Raw genomic sequence first — 22783 nt, forward strand, 5'->3', positions numbered from 1 at the left:
GGTTCTTGTTTAGTAATGGCCTTAATGCCCTGGTCATGCAATTCGATATGAGCTCTGCCTTTGACTTAGCGAACCATGGGAAACTGTTACAATACTTAGATGCAATTGGTATCAGAGAAGAAGTATTAGACTGGTTTCGAGGCTTCCTTATGTCCCCCACCTATCAAGTACGTATTAATTACGATCTCTCTGATACCTGGATCAATCCATCTGGTGTGCCTCAAGGGTCACCATTGTCCCCACTGCTTTTCAATGTTTATATGTCGTCATTAGGTGCACAACTAACCCTGCTGGGAATAAAATTATTTAGTTATGCAGATGACTTTATAATCATTATCCCATTCGCTACCTCTCTCTCAGAAGTCACTCCTAAGACAACAGAAGTACTAAACTCGATGGAGCAATGGATGACTGAATTCAAACTGAAGCTTAATTCAGAAAAAAAACAAATTTTTTTGTTGCTTTGCCACACCCACTTAACACTAAAACATCACTGTGCATCAGTTAACGTAGTTATCCCATCCAACCCACTATGGGGTGTAACATTGGCCCAGAGTCTAACCATGAAAGACCAGATGGACTCCTTAGTTAGAAAGGTTTTTTTTACTCTCTGGAAGCTTCGGTCCATTAAAGTATATTTCGATGCCTCATCATTTAGAATCCTAGTACAATCCCTTATACTGAGTCAACTAGATTATTGCAATATCACCTACCTAGCAATTTCCCAGAAGAATATGCGATGATTACAATTGGTGCAAAATGCGGCAGTCAGTCTAATTTTTGCGTTAAATAAGTTCGATCATGTGACACCTTCCTACCAACTTCTGCATTGGCTACAGATGGAGGCACGCGTGAAGTTTAAGTTTGGATGCTTTTGCTTTAAGGCACTATTCAGTTTAGCCCCTACATATATAATTGACCTCTTCTCTTTCTCAAACAACAGACATAAGAGAAGCTCATATTCAAAATTTTTTTCCCCACCGGTTAAAGGATGTAAATTTAAAAAACACCATCAACACCTTCTCTCACATCAAGCGGAATTATGGGGCAAAGATCTGGAACAATTGCTCACACATACTACTTATAGGGAATTTAGGAAACACCTAAAAACTTACCTGAAGTATTTAGGCAACTAACCTGTACAATCCTACCCCACAATAACTGATCTCTAGCGCTGTTAATAACTAGCTTCTAACCTTGTTAATTCTAATTAATTTGTAACATCTTTTAACCATTATAAACCGCATAGAACTTCACGGTCCTGCAGTATATAAACTGTTATTATTATTATTAATAATAATAATTTCTAGGAACACCCACAGGCCACTCATGCCCCTCCCATGGTCACCCACCCTTTTCAGGTCTGCACATTGAGACCGATATTCAGCACTATTTAGCCAGCCAGAAAAAAGCTCCCAGCTAGCTAAATTGCATATAGCTGGCTATCCCACGATATTCAGTAGGAGATAGGCAGCTTAGCAGATTGGCCTGAGACTGGCTATGTCACGTGATAATATTTAGCAGCTCACCGGCTAATATTGTCAGCCAGATAGAGCTGCCTAAAAGGGTGGTCTGTTTTTGACTGTTGAGACTTAGCTGGCGTTTGCTGAATATTGGTTTAGCCAGCAATGTTTCTGCTGACCAAAAATAAACTAGAATTCAATGCCAATCACTGGATCACTAAATATGGTGCCAGCGTTGACTTTCCAGGTTCGTTGCGGACTGTGGGAGATGACCACTGATCTCCTTTGGTCTGAATTTCGGGGGAATTAGAATTTACTGTATATGCACTATGTGTGTAAATTTTAATTAATGCCAGTAATTGCTTGTTAGTGGCCAATTATCAGTGCTAATTGGCTCATTAAACATTCAAGTTATGCATGCAATTTGACCATAAGGCCAAATCTGTATGCACTACATTAATTTCCATATATAGAATCCAGGTGTTATCTGCTGATGTATTTACTGTGCAGTAAGTCTCTGATGCAGGGACTGCAGAGCTGCTACTAGCCATGACTATAACAATCACCATACAGGCTCTGTGCTTACTGCACATCAACTTTTGCATCTAACATGTCCAATGTACTGCACTTTAGTAAATAGTGGATGCGGCATTTGTGATATGATGTACTTTGGATGTTTTGTAAAGTACGTCCAAATTTCAGGTAGGAAAAATGTCCATTTTCGAAAACCACAAAACCTGCTTGCTGCTCTAATAAGACTGGCCATTACATCTGCTGCTGTCATAGAGACATATATGTACTGTTTTGATCATATTTTTGGGGGGAGGGAGAGTAGTGGTGGGGGAGTCATGCTTCCATCTCCCCCATAGTCATTTGGTCATTTTGGGTACCTTTTTGGCACTTATTCATTTTAAAAAAGGACTAGATCTAATGTCCAAATTCTGCCCTGAACATTTTCTAAAATATGTTTGATTATGGTAGAAAAACATTCAAGTCATTAAGCCCACCCTAGTCCCACCTAAAACATACTTCTAACACACCCCCTTAAGATTTAGACAAACTGCAGACGAACAGCATTGAAATCTATCTAGAAAATAGGTTTTGAAAAAAGTGATTTGGACGGTTTGGTGAAAAAAACATCCATCTGGTACTTTATGGCACTTGGATGTTTTTCTCTTTTGTAAATGAGCCCCAGTGTGTACTAATTCTTGCTTTAACTGCATAGCATGGAAAGGAGTGGAAAATGGGCAGGCACTGTGCTTTACAGTAAACACAAAATATGGCTCATTTACATAGATGGTTGAGATGGGAATTGAGATATCCTGGTTGGGATGCTCACACTTCCCACAATATTTTACAAAATACTCTACTAAATAACCTAACCCATCCTATCCATACCAGTATCATGCCCTCTTAACATCTGTATGTTGTATTTATTTTATTTATTTCAAGTATTTATATTCCGCAAATCATCTCTATGCGGCTTACAAAATAAAATGAAATTAAGTACTTGAAAACTTCTCTATCTGTCCTAAAGGCTCACAATCTCGCTAAAGTACCTGATTAAAATAAAAAGTATAATAAAATTCCAAGGTAATGATGAGTTACATTTCAAAACATCCAAAGTCAGACTTAGACATCCTATCGAAAATGTCCCTCCACGCCATTTACGCAAGCCATTACGAAGAGCACTTTGCTGTGTTAAATGCTAATCTTTTGACGTAGTCAATCATAATATTCTGCATTACCTGCTCTCAGACTTTGGCCTTGATCAGACTGTCTTGGACTGGTTTGATAAATTTCTATCTTCCCGCTCCTACTCAGTTAATATGGAAGGATCTAATTCAAAATCTTGAAGAACCCTTTGTGGTGCTCCCCAATCTTATTTAACATCTACATGAGTACTTTGAAATACTATGACTTGAATATTCAGGGAAACTCTATTAACATACGCTGATGACATCTTCATGTTACTTGAGGTTGACCCAGATCTTGTTAATCTAACACCCAATATTATCCGTTGCATTGCTAAGCTTCAGTCCTGGGCGATGATGGTCCAGATAAAGCTGAATGCTGCTATGACCAAACTCTTATGGATCGGTCCAAAGTTAGATTCTCTTCCCTCACCTGTGACCTTAGATTCAGGAGAATCTCTGAAAATTGAGTTTTCCTCGCTAATATTGGGTATTGTTATTGATTCATCTCTTACATTTAAGGCTCAGCTAAATTCTCTTCTTTAGCCTCCGTATCCTGAGAAGAGTGAGAGCGCTCTTTCATCAGCAACACTTCTCTGTATTGGTTCAGTCAATTATCTTGTCAAGTTTGGAATATTGCAACTCAATGTACCTAGGTCTGCAGAGACTTCAAGCTCTTTTTTGGTAAGAGTAAATTCGATCACGTAACTCCATTGCTCAAGGAATTGCATTGGCTTCCAGTGTATCTATCTTAGAATTCAATTTAAGTGCGTTTGTATTGCATTTAAAATTCTCTTTGGCATTTTGATTACTTTGGTTCCTTTAGATTGGAATATACACAGATCTCACCTTGCTAGGAGTTCAAATAAATTAAAACTTACATTTCCTTCCCTTAGGGGTAAAAGCAGAACTTTCAAGAGATTCAGCCACTCTTTCATTTTCAAACTAACTCAGCTCTGGAATGAGTTACTGCTTTCACTTAAAAGTCTAGGCCCTTTTGTTTTATTTTGGAAAGCTCTGAAAATTTTTTTGTTTACTAAACACTTTGGAAACTAAACCATTCTAGATTACATTCTTCTTCCATATTTATGCACTATACTTACATTGTTGTAAACTGAGTCGAGCACCTTTTGGTTGAAGACCCGGTCTAAAAAATTAAGTTTTAGTTTAGTTTTTTGTCCATTTATATGTGCAATGGAATGCACACCATTGAGTACCTTGTTATAGAATTGCCCTTCATATGTGTATCAATATACATTTTCTATCATATAATATAATTTCCCTGTCAGTAAGAAGGAAAAGTATGTATGCATGTGGGAAGGGAGGAATACTTAAGATCACAGGAAATGTGAACTGTGAACCACAAAAATGAATTGCTTCATGTCTCCTGCTGTTTTCTTTATCTGAATCATATCCAGATTACCATTAGAGAAGGAGGAATTCTTCTGATACCCTGAATTCTCTCTCTCCTCTCTTTATGCATTGGGAAGGGAATTCCTCTAAGCAAAAAAAAAAAAAAAATGTGTGTGGGACTATGTGAATCACTTGGCTTGTCCACTGGGAGACAATATTGTGTACGTGCATTTCATATTTTTTTTTAAACTTTTTTTAAATTAACATTGTAGAAATGTTTATAGGCAAAACAAAATACTTGACCGGAAAATAGGATTACCGTATATAAAGACTAAACAGGTAATAGACTAACCAAAAATTATAAGAATCCTCTTTTAGCCTCCAATTTGGGATCCATCAGAATCTAAAGAGAGTGCATATTCAGGCAAATATATCATAAAAAGGAAAAAGGCCCAATCTACTGACATTCATATCAGTGCCTGAAACTTTCTAGCATCTAAATAGAAGGTACATTTCCAATCTGTATGGGAAACTTATTATCCAAAAACTGTTTAAGATGAACAGGGTCATAGAATATAAATCCAACATTCTGAATTTTCACTAAGCATTTAATAGGAAATCAGAAGAAAAATTCACCAACATTTTGAAGTACTGTACTAGAGAGTGAATCTCCAAAACGGACTTAGGTCATTGTTGCGTCTCTTTACCAGCATCAGTTAAACCCCACAATTTATAGCCCTTAAATTATATTGCTTTATACTTGAAAAAAAAAATGAAGAATCATAGTTTTATCCCTTTCAAACACAAATGATACCAGAAGTGAAGCACGAGTGCCCACCACATCTTGAGATGCTAGGCCAGGGCAGAGAAAGAGGCTAAACATGTTGAAAAGGTGAAGGCGAAAGCTAGAAGGATGGTAGAGTGCAAACTGTTTTTTGTTCATACTTATACACTATTCCTGCAGTTTTTTTATTTTTTCCATTGTTTGACATATCCCTGCAGTTCCGTTGGATTTTTTGCTTATGTTAGCTTATACTTATGAAACAACTAGTAAGTATACATCAGAACATTTAAATAACATAAATATGGCTCTAATGCTTTTCTTCAATATAGTTAATCCTATAGCCGAGGAGCCATGTGCAGTTATTAACTGGGGATAAGGTGAGTTGTGTAGAGTCCAATGGGATAAGCAGATGGAGGCTAAACTCAAGGCAAGTTGATTATATAGTTAAACAAGATATAAGGAACTAATTTTGTTATAACGTGTACAGCAAGCTAGTCCTGGTGTAGAATGAGTGTGTAGTCAATGTATGAAAGGCTCGGGTGGAGAGCCAGGCTCTCACCTTCTTCCTGAAATAGAGGTAGTTAGAGCTAGACGTAGCCCCTCTGGGAGTAAATTCTGAGCATGGGACTACATCTGAGAAGGCTCACCGGTGGGTATCACATCATACAATTTTTTTTAATGAGGGTACAGGTAGCGATGCTTCTGGAGAGCACCTCAGAGAGGTCTAAAAGGTGTTAGGTTATTCTTTAAGTATTCTGGCCCATTTTGTCTGAGGACCTTGAAAATCAAGCCAAAAGTTTAAAATTTAGCTCTGTAAGGTGCCGGTAGCCAGTATAATTTTTACCGAAATGGTGTAATCAGCTACACTGCTTGCCGCCTTCTATCAGTCATGCTGCAGCATTCTTAAGTAATAATAATAACTTTATTTTTATATACCGCAATACCACAAACAGTTCAGAGCGGTTTACAGAGGAAGAGACTGTATACAGACAGCGATATTGCAAAAAACTTTCAAAATTACATTAACATGATAAGATTAATCAATTTTTCCTGGAAGTGTTTGAGAAGTACATCGTGGTAGAAATGGAGTCAGAGAAATTTGTCAGAGATAAGTTTTGATTGACTTCCTAAAAGTTTGGTAAGAAAGAGCATTTGAGATAAAGTTGGTTAAACATTTAATCCATTTGCCTGCTTAGAATGGTAATGATAAAGTTGTTGCAGCTGATGCAAACTTTTTGGTTAGCCCAGTGTACAGAGCATTATAGTAATGTAGTCATGATGTTATCATGGCATGGACCACCATGGTCAGCCTTGTCTTTTCAATATATGGAGAGAGATTTTGTCGCTGTCATAGATAATAGAGACAATTTTTAAAGATTGTTTGAATTTGCAGGATCAGAGTGAATAGCAGTATCCTGAGATCCCTGACCTGTGATTTTAGGGGGAGTTCTTGCTTCCCAAAAGATATTTTGAAGGCAGTTATTTGTCCCCCTCGTAATAGGAACCCAAAGAATCTCTGCTTTGCTTGGGTTCAGGCAGAGTTTGTTGTTGTTTGCCCATTCCTAAGTTGTGGCTAAAAAGCAGTCAATTTACTCAGAGCTATGGGTAGATCTGGTTCAGTGACTATGAGTAGTTGCACAACATCAGCATAGATATGGAATTTTATCTCCATTGACCCAGGTAGCTCTTCCAGAGGTTTAAAATAGATTAAATAAGATGGGAGACAGTATGGACCCCTGTTGTATCCCACAGTTCAGTGTCCAAGGTAATGATGTGCTGTTGCTGAATAGAACTGTATGACAAATAGGATTTGAACCATGTAAGTACTGTGCCACAGATACCTGTTTCTGCCAGTCTTGATATGATCCACAGTGGCAAAGGCTGCTGAGAAATCCAGTAACACTAAACTAAACTAAAGCTTAACTTTGTATACCAAGTCATCATTCTGAGTAGGCTCGACTTGGTTTACAGCAATTAAATAAACAGGGAATGATTTACAAATGATAAATAGAAGATAATAGCAAAATTTCAAAAGAATTAATTTTCAAAATGTTTGGCAAATAGTTTTTAAAGGTTTACGGAAAAATTGAAATGAACTAATATTGAGCCAGATCTCCTGTCACTGTTTCTGCGCAGCTCATCAAGAAGGACACAATAACTGACTTTGTTCCATACCTAGGTCTGAAGCCAGATTGGCATGGGTCTAGCCAATTAACTTTCAAGTAGCCAATCATTGAGCTGAATGCAGACTATCCATTCTATAAGTTTTATGTCAGGAAAGGAATGTTGGAGACTGGTTGGTAGCTTTCGAACTTGTCCTCTTCAAGGGAGCTCTTTTTCAGCAGGGGCACACCACAGCTGTTTTTAGTGCTGTTGGCAGTTGTCCTTCCACAGGCGAGGAGTTAACAATTTTAGTGGTCATTTCAGTGAGGCCTCTGCTCGTATGTACTATCTTTGATGGACAGGGGTCGAGAGAGCAGGTCATAGGCCTTTCAGGTCATAGGCCTTTCAGGATTTTTTAAAAGAGCTTAAGAACTTAAGAGCTGCGAAGGCCCATCATGCCCAGTGGCCAACTCTGGTCACAAGTACCTGGCAAAATCCCAAAGAGTATTTACTAGGCCCAGGTTTCCAACTATTGCTCTGTTAGTTGTAGCTGTAGTTTTATGAGTTACTTGGTGGTGGTAGGCAAATATTCATGTTGGCATAGTTAGATAAGCATTTTGCCTCTTGTGTTTGTGTCCTGTGGGTGGATTGGTGGGTCTATTTTTCCATCTTCCTTTGATAACGGGAAGGATCTTTGGTTTTCTAAGCCAAAGCACATTCTTCTTTAAAGTAGATAGCATTTCAGAGCTCTAGCTATTCAGAACTACAAAAAGCCAGATCACTGGGAGGCACTGCATTCCTAAAAGCTCTGTTCATCAGCAATCCTACAAGGTGGCTGGCGCGAGTATAGGTTTGTTGCAAATTTATTCAGGATGATATATACCAAATTTTATTGAATTTGGTCAGGTTTGGCAGTGTTGTGCAGGAAACAAGCTTTGTACAGTTTTTGTGAAACACTGTATATAAATAGAGATATATATACTCATAGATTTATGAGGAGTCGCTGAAAAGTTATCAGCCCAACCAACAAAGTTGAGGCAGTCTTCATTAAGGACTATACACGTAGGGGCAAATTCTATAAATGGTGTCCCTATTGTAGGCGGCGGTTGGCATCCTACCGCTGTCTAACCAGCCAATTGGGATGCATGTAAAAAAAAAAAATACGCCAAGATGGGCAGGCTACATTGTAAGCATTTTCACGAGCCTAGGGAGCCACCTAATGTAACCCCCTTCCTTCTCAAACTGAGGTTAAAGGTATTCCTTTGAGAAATAAAATTTGTTTATAGTTGTGAACACCCGAGGATTAAATTGATACCTTTCCCCAGAAGAAGGAGTGAATTATAAAAAAAAATAAAAAAATAATAATAATAAAATGTAACCTTAAAAGTAAAAAAATGTTATTTAAACCATAAATAAAATAGATATAAAGAAGTACTAAGGATTCAAATTTGAGAATGGGAATTAATGACCAGTTACTGTATAAACACTCTAGATCAGGGGTGTCCAACCTGCGGCCCTGTGAAGTATTTTGTGCAGCCCCAGTCGAGGGCACTGCAGTGTTTTCCTCTGCTGCCCCTGGGTGTTTACCACCTTGCCGGCTCCCTCCTCTGTCTTGCTGCAGAGTTTGCGTGTTTGTGCGGCCCCAGAAACATTTTATTCGGCCAATGCGGCCCAGGGAAGCCAAAAGGTTGGACACCCCTGCTCTAGATCAGTGTTTTTTAACCGCTGTTCCGCGGCACACTAGTGTGCCGCGAGATGTTGCCTGGTGTGCCGCAGGGCCGCCATCAGGGCAGTACTACCAGTCCTGCATTCAGGGGCCCGGAGCTGACAGGGGGCCCGAGGCAGGGGCGCCAGTAGCTCGCCAAGGCAAAGTGAGTCGATCACCCAGGACTCACTTTGTCTTGGCGATCTAATCTATCGAGCCGATAAGTCTTCTTCTTCCCGATGTCAATTCTGCAGTCGGAGAGGAAGTTCGGGCCAGCCAATCGCTGCCTGGCTGGGCGGAACTTCCTCTCCGATTGCAGAATTGACGTCAGGGAGAGCATGCGTCGGCGTCGGCTTTGGGGCCTGTTATCCATTGGTGGGTTCTGTTCCCCGATGGCAGCGGCAGTGGCAGTGGCTTGGGGAACGGCAGGGAGAAAGAAAGAAAGGGGGCAGGCAGGGAAACAGAAGGAAAGAAGAGAAACAGAAAAAAAAAAGAAAGGTCAGGGAGAGAGGAAGAAAAAGTTGGGGGAGGGAATGAGGTGTGGAGGAGAGAAAGCATACAGGTTGATAGAAGGGAAGAAAGATTGGATGCACAGTCAGAAGAAGAAAGTGCAACCAGAAATCACCAGACAAGGTAGAAAAATGATTTTATTTTAAATTTAGCAAAGTGGAGGCAGTATTACCACAGTTTTCAAAGGAATTTGCCCAAATAACTTAATAGTTAACTGGGTAAATTCCCAGAGATGAAAACTTCCCTTCACTTACTATGCACAGTTCTGAATTTATATCTGCTGTCTATATTTTACAATATGGTCCCCTTTTATTAAACCGCAATAGTGGGAGGGAGCCTATGAGCGTCAAGAGCAGCGCTGGGCATTCAGCGCAGCTCCCTGCGCTAAAAACTGCTATTGTGGTTTAATAAAAAGGATGGAGGGTATATTTGTCTATTTTTGTATGCTATAAAAACCAAATACAGAGAGAGACTGAGAGCTGTTGATGAAGAGCTACGTGTGTGTCTTTCTTCGATTCCAGCCAGAATATCAGCTTTGTGTTCAGCCAAACAGGCCCAGGTTTCGCACTGAATAAAGTATTTTATAATTTTTCACTATTCTGTTTACTTAATATTTCATAATAATGTAATTATAAAATACTTTCTTTGTGTTTATTTGATTCCTATTCAAGAGAATTACTTTATATATAGTCAATATAGGCACAGAGTTAAATTTTTTAACATTTTCTAATGGTGGTGTGCCTCGTGATTTTTTTCATGAAACAAGTGTGCCTTTGCCCAAAAAAGGTTGAAAAACACTGCTCTAGATAATGAAATTCTGCTTCCCTTCTGTACAGTTCTCAAAATGTCCAAATAAAATCTTCTTTGATCCCATTAATAGTGTTTCACCAACAGCAGTTACTATGCAGGCTTATCAGATAAGTATTGTTTTTATTCTTCAAAATCCTTTGTACAGGGAAAACTAACTGATGTGTCTAAGAACACTTTCTTTAAAAAATTTATCTTACAGCCTCCAGCTTCTCAGCTTTCTCCTTCTTCCTCAGGTTAGTGTATTTGAAGCTTTCTGTCCTTTCTGTGTAGGGTTACCACATTGGCACGCTGTTGCTAGTAGATCCTCACTCTCTGGAACCCACCTACTACACTGACTAAAATCAAATCAATAAGAAAAACCTATCCTAAGTCTAGAAACCCCAAAGATGCCTAAATATTTCCTTAGCTAAGAAAAAAAATAGATAATTGATATTCCCTATACTATTTCCTTCCCCAAAATTTCCTACATATAATCACAAAAATCATACTTTCACTAAACATTTAATGCATAAATTTTTTCTCAAAATCTCAATAATCTTTACAGCAAGTATTCCCAGAAAAAGGTTTCCAAAGTAGTTCACAACTTTGCTTCACTAATATTCTTTCACAACATTTCACAGGAATCTGTTATAGGCCATCTCATAAAATCTTCTCCAGAAATCAGCACCACAGATTTGTTACACAGAGACTGAGAATTTCTACAAAAATCAACACCAAAGATTTATTACTCAGAGAATCTCTCAAACATTTCCCAGAAGATTCTCACAGGACATCATATAAAATCTCTTCGGACTCTCAAGCATTACTAGCATCAAAACCAAACTTCAAAACTTAACCAAAATTTAACCATCTTTCTCAAACTCAAATAAAAACCACCGTAATTACCTTCTCATAAGGCACAAAACCAAAACATCTCCACACAGAACCAAGTCACCCTCCCAACTGTCAAATCTGATAGTTAGAATGTTCAAACAACTGATTATGATCTCTGCTCTAGGACAGTAAACCTGTGCAGGAGATCAACAACAGAATACCAAAACTGCACCAATACAAAAGATACATAAACCAAACTTCTCAAAATAGGAAACACCCCACAGATTTTCTTTGCTTTAAAAACCCTTTAAAATCTTTTTTAAACCCTGTTTTTCTCACTCAGGTAACTTTAAACTTTTAACCATGGTTACAATAAGCTCACCCAAGGCTAGGCGTGAGTATTGTTTCACCCGGAAGTGACCTTAGGTGAGCTTAGGCAGCCCTAGCAAAATGCTGGCCTACATTTCAAATAGACACAGCCACTGAACTGATCATGGCAAGGGAATCTCTCTCCCGCAATCAGTTTAGTGGCAGCAACAGGGAACCCACCCCCCACAAAGTTGGCCAGCAGAAGGGATAGATTCTGTACAAACGTAAGGAAGTTCTTCTTCACTCAGAGAGTGGTAGAAAATTAAAACGCTCTTCCGGAGTCTGTTATAGGGGAAAACACCCCCCAGGGATTCAAGACAAAGTTAGACAAGTTCTTGCTAAACTGGAACGTATGCAGGTGAGGCTGGACTCATTTACAGCACTGGTCTTTGACCTGGGGGCCGCCGCATAAGCGGACTGCTAGGAACGATGGATCACTGGTCTGACCCAGCAGCAGCAATTCTTATGTTCTTATGTTATGGATGCCCAGACCCTCCTGCTGCAACCCCCAAAGCCTCCCCCCCACAATGAATGTCTGTGGCAGGAGGAGTGCCTACTTCCTCCTGCCACCAGCCCCCGAAGATCACTGGCAGGAGGGATGCCCAGTCCCTCCTGCCAGAAATCCCCCCCTCCACCCAAAGATCACCAGCAGGAGGGATGCCCGCTCCCTCGTGCTGAACCCTCCCCTGAAAATCTGTCCCACCGACATCCTCCAAGCCAACCCAGATCCCCCGGTACCTTTTTCTTGTAGGCCTGCTGGAGGGATGCCTCCTTTGGCCAGCAGGCCTGCCTCCACAGAATGGCGGACCTTCCCCTTCCCAATTCTGTAATACCAAGTTTGTTAGGTAGTCAGCACTTCACAGCATACAAAGAGACACACACAAGATAAGGCTAATTATGCTACTTTATTGATTATATAAATTGCAAGGCAGTGATATATTGAGCACAGCTGATATAGATATAAATTGCAAGGCAGTAATATACTAATTGCAGAGCAATATATACAAAGCACAAATAATTCTGAATAACTTCACCATGATTATGATATCACCGTTCCTCACAACTGACTGGGGAATCCTTTTCTAGGCAGTGATGGACTGGGTCAACCATGGGACTCCCTTTACAGCACACTGATGGATTCTAAAAGAAAAGCCTCTCATTGCCCGTTATATAATGTTTTCACACTACCTCTTATGTGACTAAGTCTCACGCTCTGCTGTTTCTGCAGTAAATAACAGGTGTTTCACTTATCTCCCAGCTGTAATGTTAACTGCTGTTCAAACTCTATCCCTTATCACAGTACCATGAGATTCATAGTTCTTTCTCACACACACATCAAATCCTGGCTTTTGGAAATGGCTTCACACCAGTACATTCTGAGATGTACTGGGGAGATGCCTAAGGCCCATGGTAGTGGCCTAAGGGATCTGGCCAATCAGAGTCTTAGGCCACTCCTAGTGCATCTCAGAATGCACTGGGAAGGAGGCCTAAGATTCCGTTTGGCCCAGGGAGGGAAGAACTGTGCCTGGCACTTGATCGTAAGAGCAACTACTAAGTATAGTTCATCCCTTCTGTCAAAGTTGCTCTCCCTGCCCCAGTCAACTGAGCCACTGGTCTCCCCTAGTCCTGCCAGCTTAGCTGATTGACCATCAGGGAGAGCAGCAGAAAGAATAGTCACCCCTCCCACTGCCACCCCCCCTCCCCCCGCACCTGCTGCTGCCTGGACCTCAGGACACCCCTCCCCCGACACCCTATACAAGATTGGCTGGAGGGATGCTCCTGCTGCTGGGGTCCCCAGCCCCCTCCCCCCCCCACCCCCATACCTTGAAATGGAAGAATGGTCAGAGGGATGCCCACTCCATCTGGCTGGCAGGTCCGCCTCTTCAAAATGGTAGGCCTTCCCTTTCCTGGTCCATCCTGGGATGCATTAGGAGGGTCCTAAGGCCCTGATTGGCTCTGGTGCCTAAGCCCCCTCCCCTGCCTGGTACATACTGGGATAGGGAGGAGGCCTTAAGTGCCTGAGCCAATCAGGGAATTAGGCCTCTCCTAGTGCATCCAAGGATGCACTGGGGAAGGGGTAGGCCTGTCATTTTGAAGAGGTGGGCCTGCCAGCTGGAGGAAGTGAGTATCCCTCCGACCATCCTTCCATTTCAAGGTATGGGGGGCAACAGGTTGTTGGGGGTTGTTGGGTTCAGGGACCCCAATGGCAGAAGAAAGTGGGCATCCCTCCTGCCATCCTTCAGTTTAAAGGTATGGGGGCATCGTGGTGGGGGTGGGGAGGTGCGCTGGTGACAGGAGGGAGTGAGTATCCATCCTGACAATCAGGTGCATCGAACAACCCTTGGGGGGAGGTCGAGCATGAAGGGGAGGAATCGGGGTCTTTTTTTTTTATTTGTGTGGGGGAGGGAGTTTGAGCTGTCAAACCTTACTTTCCTGTCAGTGCCTGAGCCAATCAGTGCTTAGGCACTGACAGGAAAGTAAGGCTATAGAGAAAGGGCATAGAGAAAGTGGAGAGGGACAGATTCTTCAAACTTTCAAAAAATAAATGAACAAGAGGGCATTCATAAAAGTTGAAAAGGGACAGATTCAAAACGAATGCTAGGAAGTTCTTTTTTACCCAACGTGTGGTGGACACCTGGAATGCGCTTCCAGAGGATGTAATAGGGCAGAGTATGGTAACGGGGTTTAAGAAAGGATTGGACAATTTCTTGCTGGAGAAGGGGATAGAGGGGTATAGGTAGAGGATTACTACACAGGTCCAGGACTTGGTGGGCCGCCGCAAGAGCGGACTGCTGGGCACGATGGACCTCAGATCTGACCCAGTAGAGGCATTGCTTATGTTCTATGACAGCTCAGATCCTGCTGGAAAATTTTGCCTGCAAATGTAGCTCAACGAGGTTAGAGAATCATCCGTCGATGATAGAGAATCTCCAGTGATCGTTTAAATATTAATGACCCTATTTTACTACCATTTCAATAGTAATGACATTGTTGTACTGAATTTGCATGGCAGAGTTGGACTCTGCTACGAAGTTTAGAACAGACTATGGTGAGCCGTTCTAATAATCAGCTGGTAAAATACTAGCACGGCACGGTAAGTTTTGAGAATCTGGCCCTAGGTATATAGCCCTTGATGGAAGCTGCCCCCAACATTGCTGGTTGGGCTGATAACTTTTCAGTGGTTCCTCCTACAGAATAAGGCAAAAATAAGTAACCTCCATGAGTTGGGTTTTTTTTACATTTTCTCAGCAACCTCTTTGAATTTCAATGAGAAATTTTACATTTTTATTTAATCATCATACTTAGATCTATTACTATTAAACATTTAATTATCTTAAGCTGTGTTGTTGATGCTGACATTGTAAGCTTGCAACCTGGCGATTTTTACGTTAAAAATGTTCATTCTAAAAAACATATAATAACTCCTTCAAATGATACAATTAACAATGTGTCAGAATTCTGCAGCCACTGTGAAATGCTCAGTGTCCACCTCCAGCTTTAACACAGACCTTCAGTTGCTTTGGGAAGTTCTTAAAAGTCTTGTCAATCAGTCCTGGTGGCAGGCTGTCCAGATTATCTGCAGTGCTTCTTCGAGTTCAATGATGGTTTGTTATTAACAGTAAGCTGATATTTCCACCCTGCCCCTTTAAAAAAAAATAATAATAATGATAGTTTAGAGTGCAAATATTCTTGAATGCACAAAAATTGCTGAGCAGTCATGCTAAAACTCCCATGACTGATGGATTACAAAGAAATGTACATTGGTACTAGACCATCGGTATGTATCACATTAAGATAAAAACTTGTATTGAAAAATCTTGCTATAACTATGACAAATTTAATCCGTAAACTGTATATTATGTACTGTATATTGGTATTAGATCCCTAGTAAGGGTCGATTTAGGATAAAAACGTCTATTAAAAAAACCTTGCAGTGTAACTATGGCAAATTGTGACCTGTAACCTGTATATTATGTATGCTTAACCTTGTAACCCATTCTGAGCTCTTTGGGGAGAACAAGATAGAAAACAAATTAAATAAATAAAAAGTCTAACTTCACTGTGTTTAAAGATAATCTCATTCCACTCAGCACATAAACAGATAGAGTAACAAATAAAGCTTTAAAATTTCACATTAAAATTCCAAGCAGTTACTGTGAAAACAGAAAAAAAAAAAAAATCCCTTTGGAGCAGGGGTAGGGAACTCCGGTCCTCGAGAGCCGTATTCCAATCGGGTTTTCAGGATTTCCCCAATGAATATGCATTGAAAGCAGTGCATGCAAATAGATCTCATTCATATTCATTGGGGAAATCCTGAAAACCCGACTGGAATACGGCTCTCGAGGACCGGAGTTCCCTAGCCCTGCTCTGGAGGGTTACTTTTTTTTCCTCACCCTAATATATCAAAACTGCACGATACTCAGGCTCAGTGGTCAGTGTGTTTTTTAAACAGCCACCGCGTCTGAAATAGATCCAGATATTCAGCACTTGTATCCAGGTTGCAGCCAGCATTGGCTATCCAGATTCAGCAGTGACCAAATAGGGGCAGTATTCAGTCTGCTATCTGCATATCAAATTGGATTAAGGTAGAACAGCCTTGCTCTTGTCCTAGCTTTATCCAGATAATTATTTAGGTGGCAGCCTGAATATCACCACTTACTGGATAATTCCACCTAAACTGCTCCTTGGACTGCCCAGGCACTATCCAGATACCAGCAAGGCAGTCTGGAAGGATAGTCTAATCTAATCTAATCTAATCTAAACCTTAAGTTTATATACTGCATCATCTCCATGAGAATGGAGCTCGACACGGTTTACAAGAACTTAAAATAGTGGGTAGAGAAGAAGAAAAAGGATTATATGAACTTATGTGTAGAAGGGGGGAGAGAAAGGGGGGAAGGATAGAGCTACAATTTGCTGAAAAGCCAGGTTTTCAGTTTGCGGAATAACTGAAGGGAGCTCAGGTTCCGCAGCGGGGTGGTGATGTCGTTCCAAAGACCTGTGATTTTGAAGAGAAGGGATTTTCCCAGTTTGCCTGAATAGTGGATGCCGCGTGGAGAGGGGAAGGCTAGTTTAAGCCTTTGGGCAGTTCTAGAGGAGTCGGGACTGGAGGAGTTGAAAGACAGTGGGATAAGATGAGGCAGGATTCCGTGAATGATCTTGAAAGCCAGGCAGCAGTACGATCCATATAGCGCCACAGAATATCTACAGGCAGCCCTAGTTAGCATATAAAGCTGGATAACTTTCAGTTATGTGGACGTTTGTGTTTGAATATCGGGCTCATTATTTCCTTTATTTTTTTTTTTTTAATTGCAGTTCTCACATTTGTAGACATTAGCTTGTACTTTATAGTGGCAATCAGATGCAGGATTCCATATCACAAGGCAGCAGTTTAGACTTAAACGTTGAAGGTTAAATACTCTATAGTGAGGAAATTTATCATGTTGGCAGAGGACAGCTTTTCGGAGGAGGTTTTGAAAAATATTCTACAGTATTAAGGGAGACAGCAGCTAGATGAAAGAAATGGAAATCTAATTCTCAGAGGAGTAAGACTTTATCTTTTTTTGTGCTCAAGTTCAATTACCAAAATCTTTTCTAAAATCATAACTTTATCAGTTGCAGATGGGTGAAAACAATGCATGGAGAAAATTTTTAATGTGTTTCATTTTCCCATAAATGTAAGTGGGACACGTGATCAAATTATCAATGAAACCTAATTTGATCCTGAGGCAAAGAGATGTTGCCCTATGGATCATTTTGCGCTTGTGGGAGGTGACTGCAGAGCAAAGAGCAGGAATGGGAGCCAGATGTCTTTGGAAAGCTAGCTGTAACTGTAGGCAGTAAGCATTACCTAACCTGTAGGCGGCCATATGGAAGAAGACTGGAAACATCCCATTACAAGTCATATATCACTGAGTTGACAGCAAGGGTTCCAGCTTGTTTTTATTTAAATCATGAAAGCAGCTGCTCAGCTGGCTAACTGTATTAATTGAACCCATTTTCTTGGCAGGACAATTCAGTCTCTTAAAGCAACATTAGCAATATAGATTTAGAGAGAGGAAGGCTATTAGTTCATTAGCCATTTTGATCTTTATTGTTAATTCTAGCCTTTAAACTGCATACCTGTTGATATAGACTAAGCTGACTGCTACATTCAAGTACAGGGGTTTGCCAAATCTCTCTTGCAGTAATGCTGTGACCTCCCTTCTCCCTCTTCCTTCTTTAGTGAGCAAATATGAGAATACTTTAATTATACTTTTTATATATATTTTTTTAAAGTGAGAATATTGCTGTTTTGGAAAAGTACATTCTACTTTAAATTTCCCCTAACTTAGATAGGCTTATTTCAGGAAAGGAATGTATTTTTTCTGACTTCACTGACAAGTTGTGGAGTTTCTCTTATGGAACGCTGACAAGGTATATTCAGCAGTACTCTGTGGTGTTGTTTGCCTTTTTGTTCTATTTTTTTTTTTTGTCCATTTTTATGCAGATATGTTGGAAGAAGAGTAGCAAGAAGAGGCACTGGAGACGTCACAACCAACGTAGGAAGTCAAGTCTTTTATTGAAATAAAAATAATTAATAACAACGAAATCCCAACTAGGACCCAGTTTCGGCGACAGTGTCGCCTTCCTCAGGGGAAAATGTTTATGCTCGTCTTGCAAAACACTCACACACCATGTTACTTGCTATCCAAGGTCTGACTGTATTAGGAATGGGATAGTAAATATGATTGAAAATATTATAATGCCTCTGTATTGCTCCATGGTGTGGGCTGCTGCGGTAAATGCTTGGAAGCCCATAGGGATTTAAAGGGCTTCAGGGCTTTTGCCGCATGGGATTGAGTATTGCACACAGTTCTTGTCGCGGTTTCTCAAAAAAGATATAGGGCCTGTTTTACAAAGCTGTGCGGCAACAGCCCCAAAGCCCTTTAAATCTCTATGGGCTTTGGGGTTGTTGCCGCACGGCAGCCTCTAGCACAGCTTTGTAAAACAGGCCCAAAGTGAAATTAGAAAAGGTTCAAAGTGACTCTGCTGTAGGAACAGAGGAGGAAGAAACAAGGCAGGATAAATCATTTTTTGGGCTCTAGGCAAACAAGCATGTTGCTCTTCCCCCATCATAAATATAAATGCATTTTAAAACTCCCACAGACTAATCTCTATGTAGTTCTGACTGCAGATGAAAATTGGCAAAGAAAGAAACAGTAGCTGACCATATTCTGCAGACTGGAGGATAATGCACAGTAGAACAGAGAGACCTCTTTTGGTAACAGTGGTTCTGATCCTTCCCCTCCCCCTCTCCACATACAGTACACACTCCTTCCTGCCAATATAATAATAATAATAATAACAGTTTATATACTGCAGGACCGTGAAGTTCTATGCGGTTTACAATGATTAAAAGATGCTACAGGTTGAGTGGAATTAACAAAGTTCAGAGTTAGTGATTAACAGTTCTAAAGAAATTTGTTGAGGACTAAGATTGTATAGGTCAGTTACCTAAGTACTTCAGGAACAGATGTGGTTTTAGGTGTTTCCTGAATTCCCCATAAGTAGTAGGCATGAGCAGTTGTTCCAGATCTTTATCCCATAATTCTGCTTGGTGTCAGAAAAGATGTTGGTGATGACTTTTAAATTTACAACCTCTAACTGGGTGTGAGCTTCTCTTATGTCTGTTGGTTGTGAAAGAGTTGGTTGTCTGTTATATATTTAGGGGCTAAACCATAAACCTTAAAGCAAAAACAACCAAACTTGAATTTCACATGTGCCTCCATCGGAAGCCAGTGCAGAAGTCGATAGGAAGGTGTTACATGATCAAACTTCTTCAGTCCACAAAGTAGCCTAACCGCTGCATTTTGTACCAGTTGCCATCGCCGCATATTCTTCTGGGAAAGTGCCAAGTAGACGATGTTACAATAATCAAGTTGACTCAGTATAAGGGATTGCACCAGAATTCTAAATGATGAGACATCAAAATATGCTCTAATGGACCGAAGCTTCCAGAGGGTGAGAAAACTCTTTCTAACCAAGGTCTTTCATGGTCAGGCTCTGGTCCAGTGTTACTCCCAATACCTTCATAGTGGGTTGAATAGGATAGCTAGGGTTATTGATGCACAGTGATGCTTTAGTGTCAAGCAGGTGCGGCAAAGCTATAAAAATTTTGTTTTCTCTGAGTTTAGCTTTAGTCTAAATTCAGTCATCCATTTCTCCATCCAATTTAGTACTTCTATTGCTTTGGGGGTAACTTCTGAAAGAGAGGTAGTGAATGGGATAATGATCATAAAGTCATCTGCATAGCTAAATAGTTTTATCCCCAACTGGGACAATTGCACACCTAATGAGGACATGTAAACATTGGAAAAACAAAGGGTATAATGGTGACCCCCTGTGGCATGCCAGATGGATTGCTCCATGCATCAGAGAAATCGTAATTAAAATGTACTTGATAGGTGCGGGATATAAGGAAACCTCGAAACCAGTTTAATACCTCTCCTCTGATTCCAATTGCGTATAAGCATTGTAACAGTTTCCCATGGTCCACCAAGTCAAAGGCAGAGCTCATGTCAAATTGCATGATCAGGGCGTTGAGGCCCTTACTAAACAAGAAATGCAAATTATCCAGGATAGCCGCAGTTACTGTCTCAGTGCTAAACAGAGGCCTAAAACCAGATTGAGAAACCTTCCAAAGGGAGAACTGGTCGAGATATTCCATCAGTTGGGTATGTACCAATCCTTCCATGATTTTTACAATAAATGGAATGGATGCTACTGGTCTATAGTTGGTTACTGATGTTGATGATTCTTTACGATTTTTTGGAATCGGGGCTATTATAATATGACCATTATTAGTGAGGAATTTTCCACTTTTTAGGTTATTGATTAAATAATTCAGTAAAGAGGTAAAGTTTCCTATATGACACAACAAATCTGGAAGCAATGAAACAGCAACATAAACCATCTAGTTGGCCGCATAAAGGGAACTTAACTTCTATTCTAACTGTTGTTGAACCTTGCCAAATGGTTATAGCAGGGGTGCCCAATAGGTCGATCGCTGGGCTGGGCCAGAATTTCCTCTCCAACAGCAGAATTGACGTCGGGAAGAGGAAAGCTGGTCGGCCCAAAGCAGGGAGAGCTTGGGACGGTGGCGACTTTGGGGCCTGTTATCCGATGGTGGCGGCAGCTTGGGGGCCTGTTCCCCGATGGCAGCGGCAGTTGCTTGGGGGAGGGCAGGGAGAAAGAAAGAAAGGGGGCAGGCAGGGACACAAAAGAAAAGAAGGGAGAGAGAAAAAAAGAAAGGAAGGCAGGGAGAAAGAAAGGGTAGGGAGAGAGGAAGAAAAAGTTGGGGGAGAGAATGAGGTCTGGAGGAGAGGAAGCATAAAGGCTGAAAGAAGGGAAGAAAGATTGGATGCAAAGTCAGAAGAAAGTGCAACCAGAGACGCGTGAAATCACCAGACAACAAAGGTAGGAAAAATGATTTTATTTTAAATTTAGTGATCAAAATGTGTCTGAATTTATATATGCTGTCTATATTTTACACTATGGTCCCCTTTTACTAAACGGCAATAGCGTTTTTTAGCGCAGGGAGCCTATGAGCGTCGAGAGCAGCGCTGGGCATTCAGTGCAGCTCCCTGCACTAAAAACTGCTATCGTGGTTTAGTAAAAAGGGAGGGGGTATTTGTCTATTTTTGTATGGTTGTTACTGAGGTGACATTGCATAGAGTCATCTGTCTTGACCTCTTTGAAAAAAACCCAAAATAGGAATGATAATTAACATTTTCTATGCGAACAGTGTGCTTTGTGGGGTTTTTTTTAATTTTATTGTTGATAGATCATTTTGACTTGGTCATTTTAAAAGTAGCTCGTAAGCCCAAAAAGTGTGGGCACCCCTGGGTTATAGGAAGGGATAATAAAGCCAGGGTTAACAGCAGAGGAAAAAGGGGACAGCTCATTGTCATACACATTGATCATCTGTCAAAAAGAGGCTCAAAACATTCAAAATTTAAACAAGTACCACCATTCCACATGATCAAAAGCTTTTTCAGCGTCCAAAACTATTGCTACATCCCGGTGGAAGTTTGGGATTTCAATTACAGCAAGAATGTTCCAAAAGAGCCTTGACTTATCCACCATGGAGCATCCATTTTCATCTGGATACATTTTCATATTTAACATTTTACACAACTTCTGGGTTAAGATTTTTGCATGAATTTTACCTTCAGTGTTAATGGGTGAAATGGGCCTAAAGTTACTTACAGAGGTCAGATTTTTGCACAGTTTAGGAATTACAATAATCCCAGCTTTCATAAAGGAGCTCATAAGAAGTGAGCTTGTCTGGAAAATCAGCTTTGATATACTGTAGGCTGAAGATCAGTGATGAAATTTCCATAGTATTCACTAGCAAAGCCATTTTGGTTGGGAGTTTTAAGTGGGTGGGGAAGACTGTGGCACCGTGGTTAAAGCTACAGCCTCAGCACCCTGAGATTGTGGGTTCAAACTCATGCTGCTCCTTGTGATCCTGGGCAAGTCACTTAATCTCCCCATTGCCCCAGGTACATTAGATATATTTATTTATTTTTAAAATTTCTATACCGTTGTTTTCCAAAACAGTTTACAGGGAGTTACATACATAAAATATTAAATATCTATACAAAATAAGAACAAAAACAGGCAGATTCAATCTTACATAAAATCAATTGCTCAAAGAAATGCATCTACAAATAGTTGAGTCTTTAACATTTTCCTAAATAAGTTCCTCTCTCCACATTTTCGAATTTGGCCAACAAGGCCATAACATAGCTTGACTCCTGTACATGTGAAAGTCATAGTATTCATTTCCACATATTTAGCTCGCCAGGTCAGACATGGAAAAATGCTTGAGTACCTGAATAAATTCATGTAAACTGTTCTGAGCTCCTTTGAAAGAACAGTATAGAAAATTAAATAAATAAATGTAATGTCAGCTCCTAGGAGATTCCTCTGAACATCACTCAAAATGGGATGTTTAAGGGAATTTAGAAACTCCTCAGTTTGCGCTGAAGTACCTAACGATTCAGAATTGCTGATATGTTTGTAAAATAACCTCATCAAGATCTAAGTGATCTTTTGCTATATTGCTCTTTCCTTTCAGATGCTGAGCCAGCTTTAGTACCAAACCAACCATTATAACTACACATGTTATACT

General features: G+C 40.4%; 1 protein-coding gene across 2 annotated transcripts in view; it reads left to right on the top strand.

Moving 5' to 3' along the window:
* Window positions 1-22783, top strand: part of LOC117354104 (alkylglycerol monooxygenase-like) — a 375767-nt gene that overhangs the window by 313047 nt on the left and 39937 nt on the right. Inside the window, exon 13 of one of the 2 annotated variants that reach the window (XM_033930979.1) lies at window positions 18095-18146. The exons of the other annotated variant lie outside the window; for it this stretch is intronic. Coding sequence (XP_033786870.1) covers window positions 18095-18146 — 52 coding nt within the window. The remainder of the gene's footprint in view (window positions 1-18094; window positions 18147-22783) is intronic. 2 annotated transcript variants of the gene reach the window in all.

This window comes from Geotrypetes seraphini, chromosome 2, assembly GCF_902459505.1.
Source record: "Geotrypetes seraphini chromosome 2, aGeoSer1.1, whole genome shotgun sequence".
In the NCBI taxonomy this organism is placed as follows: domain Eukaryota; kingdom Metazoa; phylum Chordata; class Amphibia; order Gymnophiona; family Dermophiidae; genus Geotrypetes; species Geotrypetes seraphini.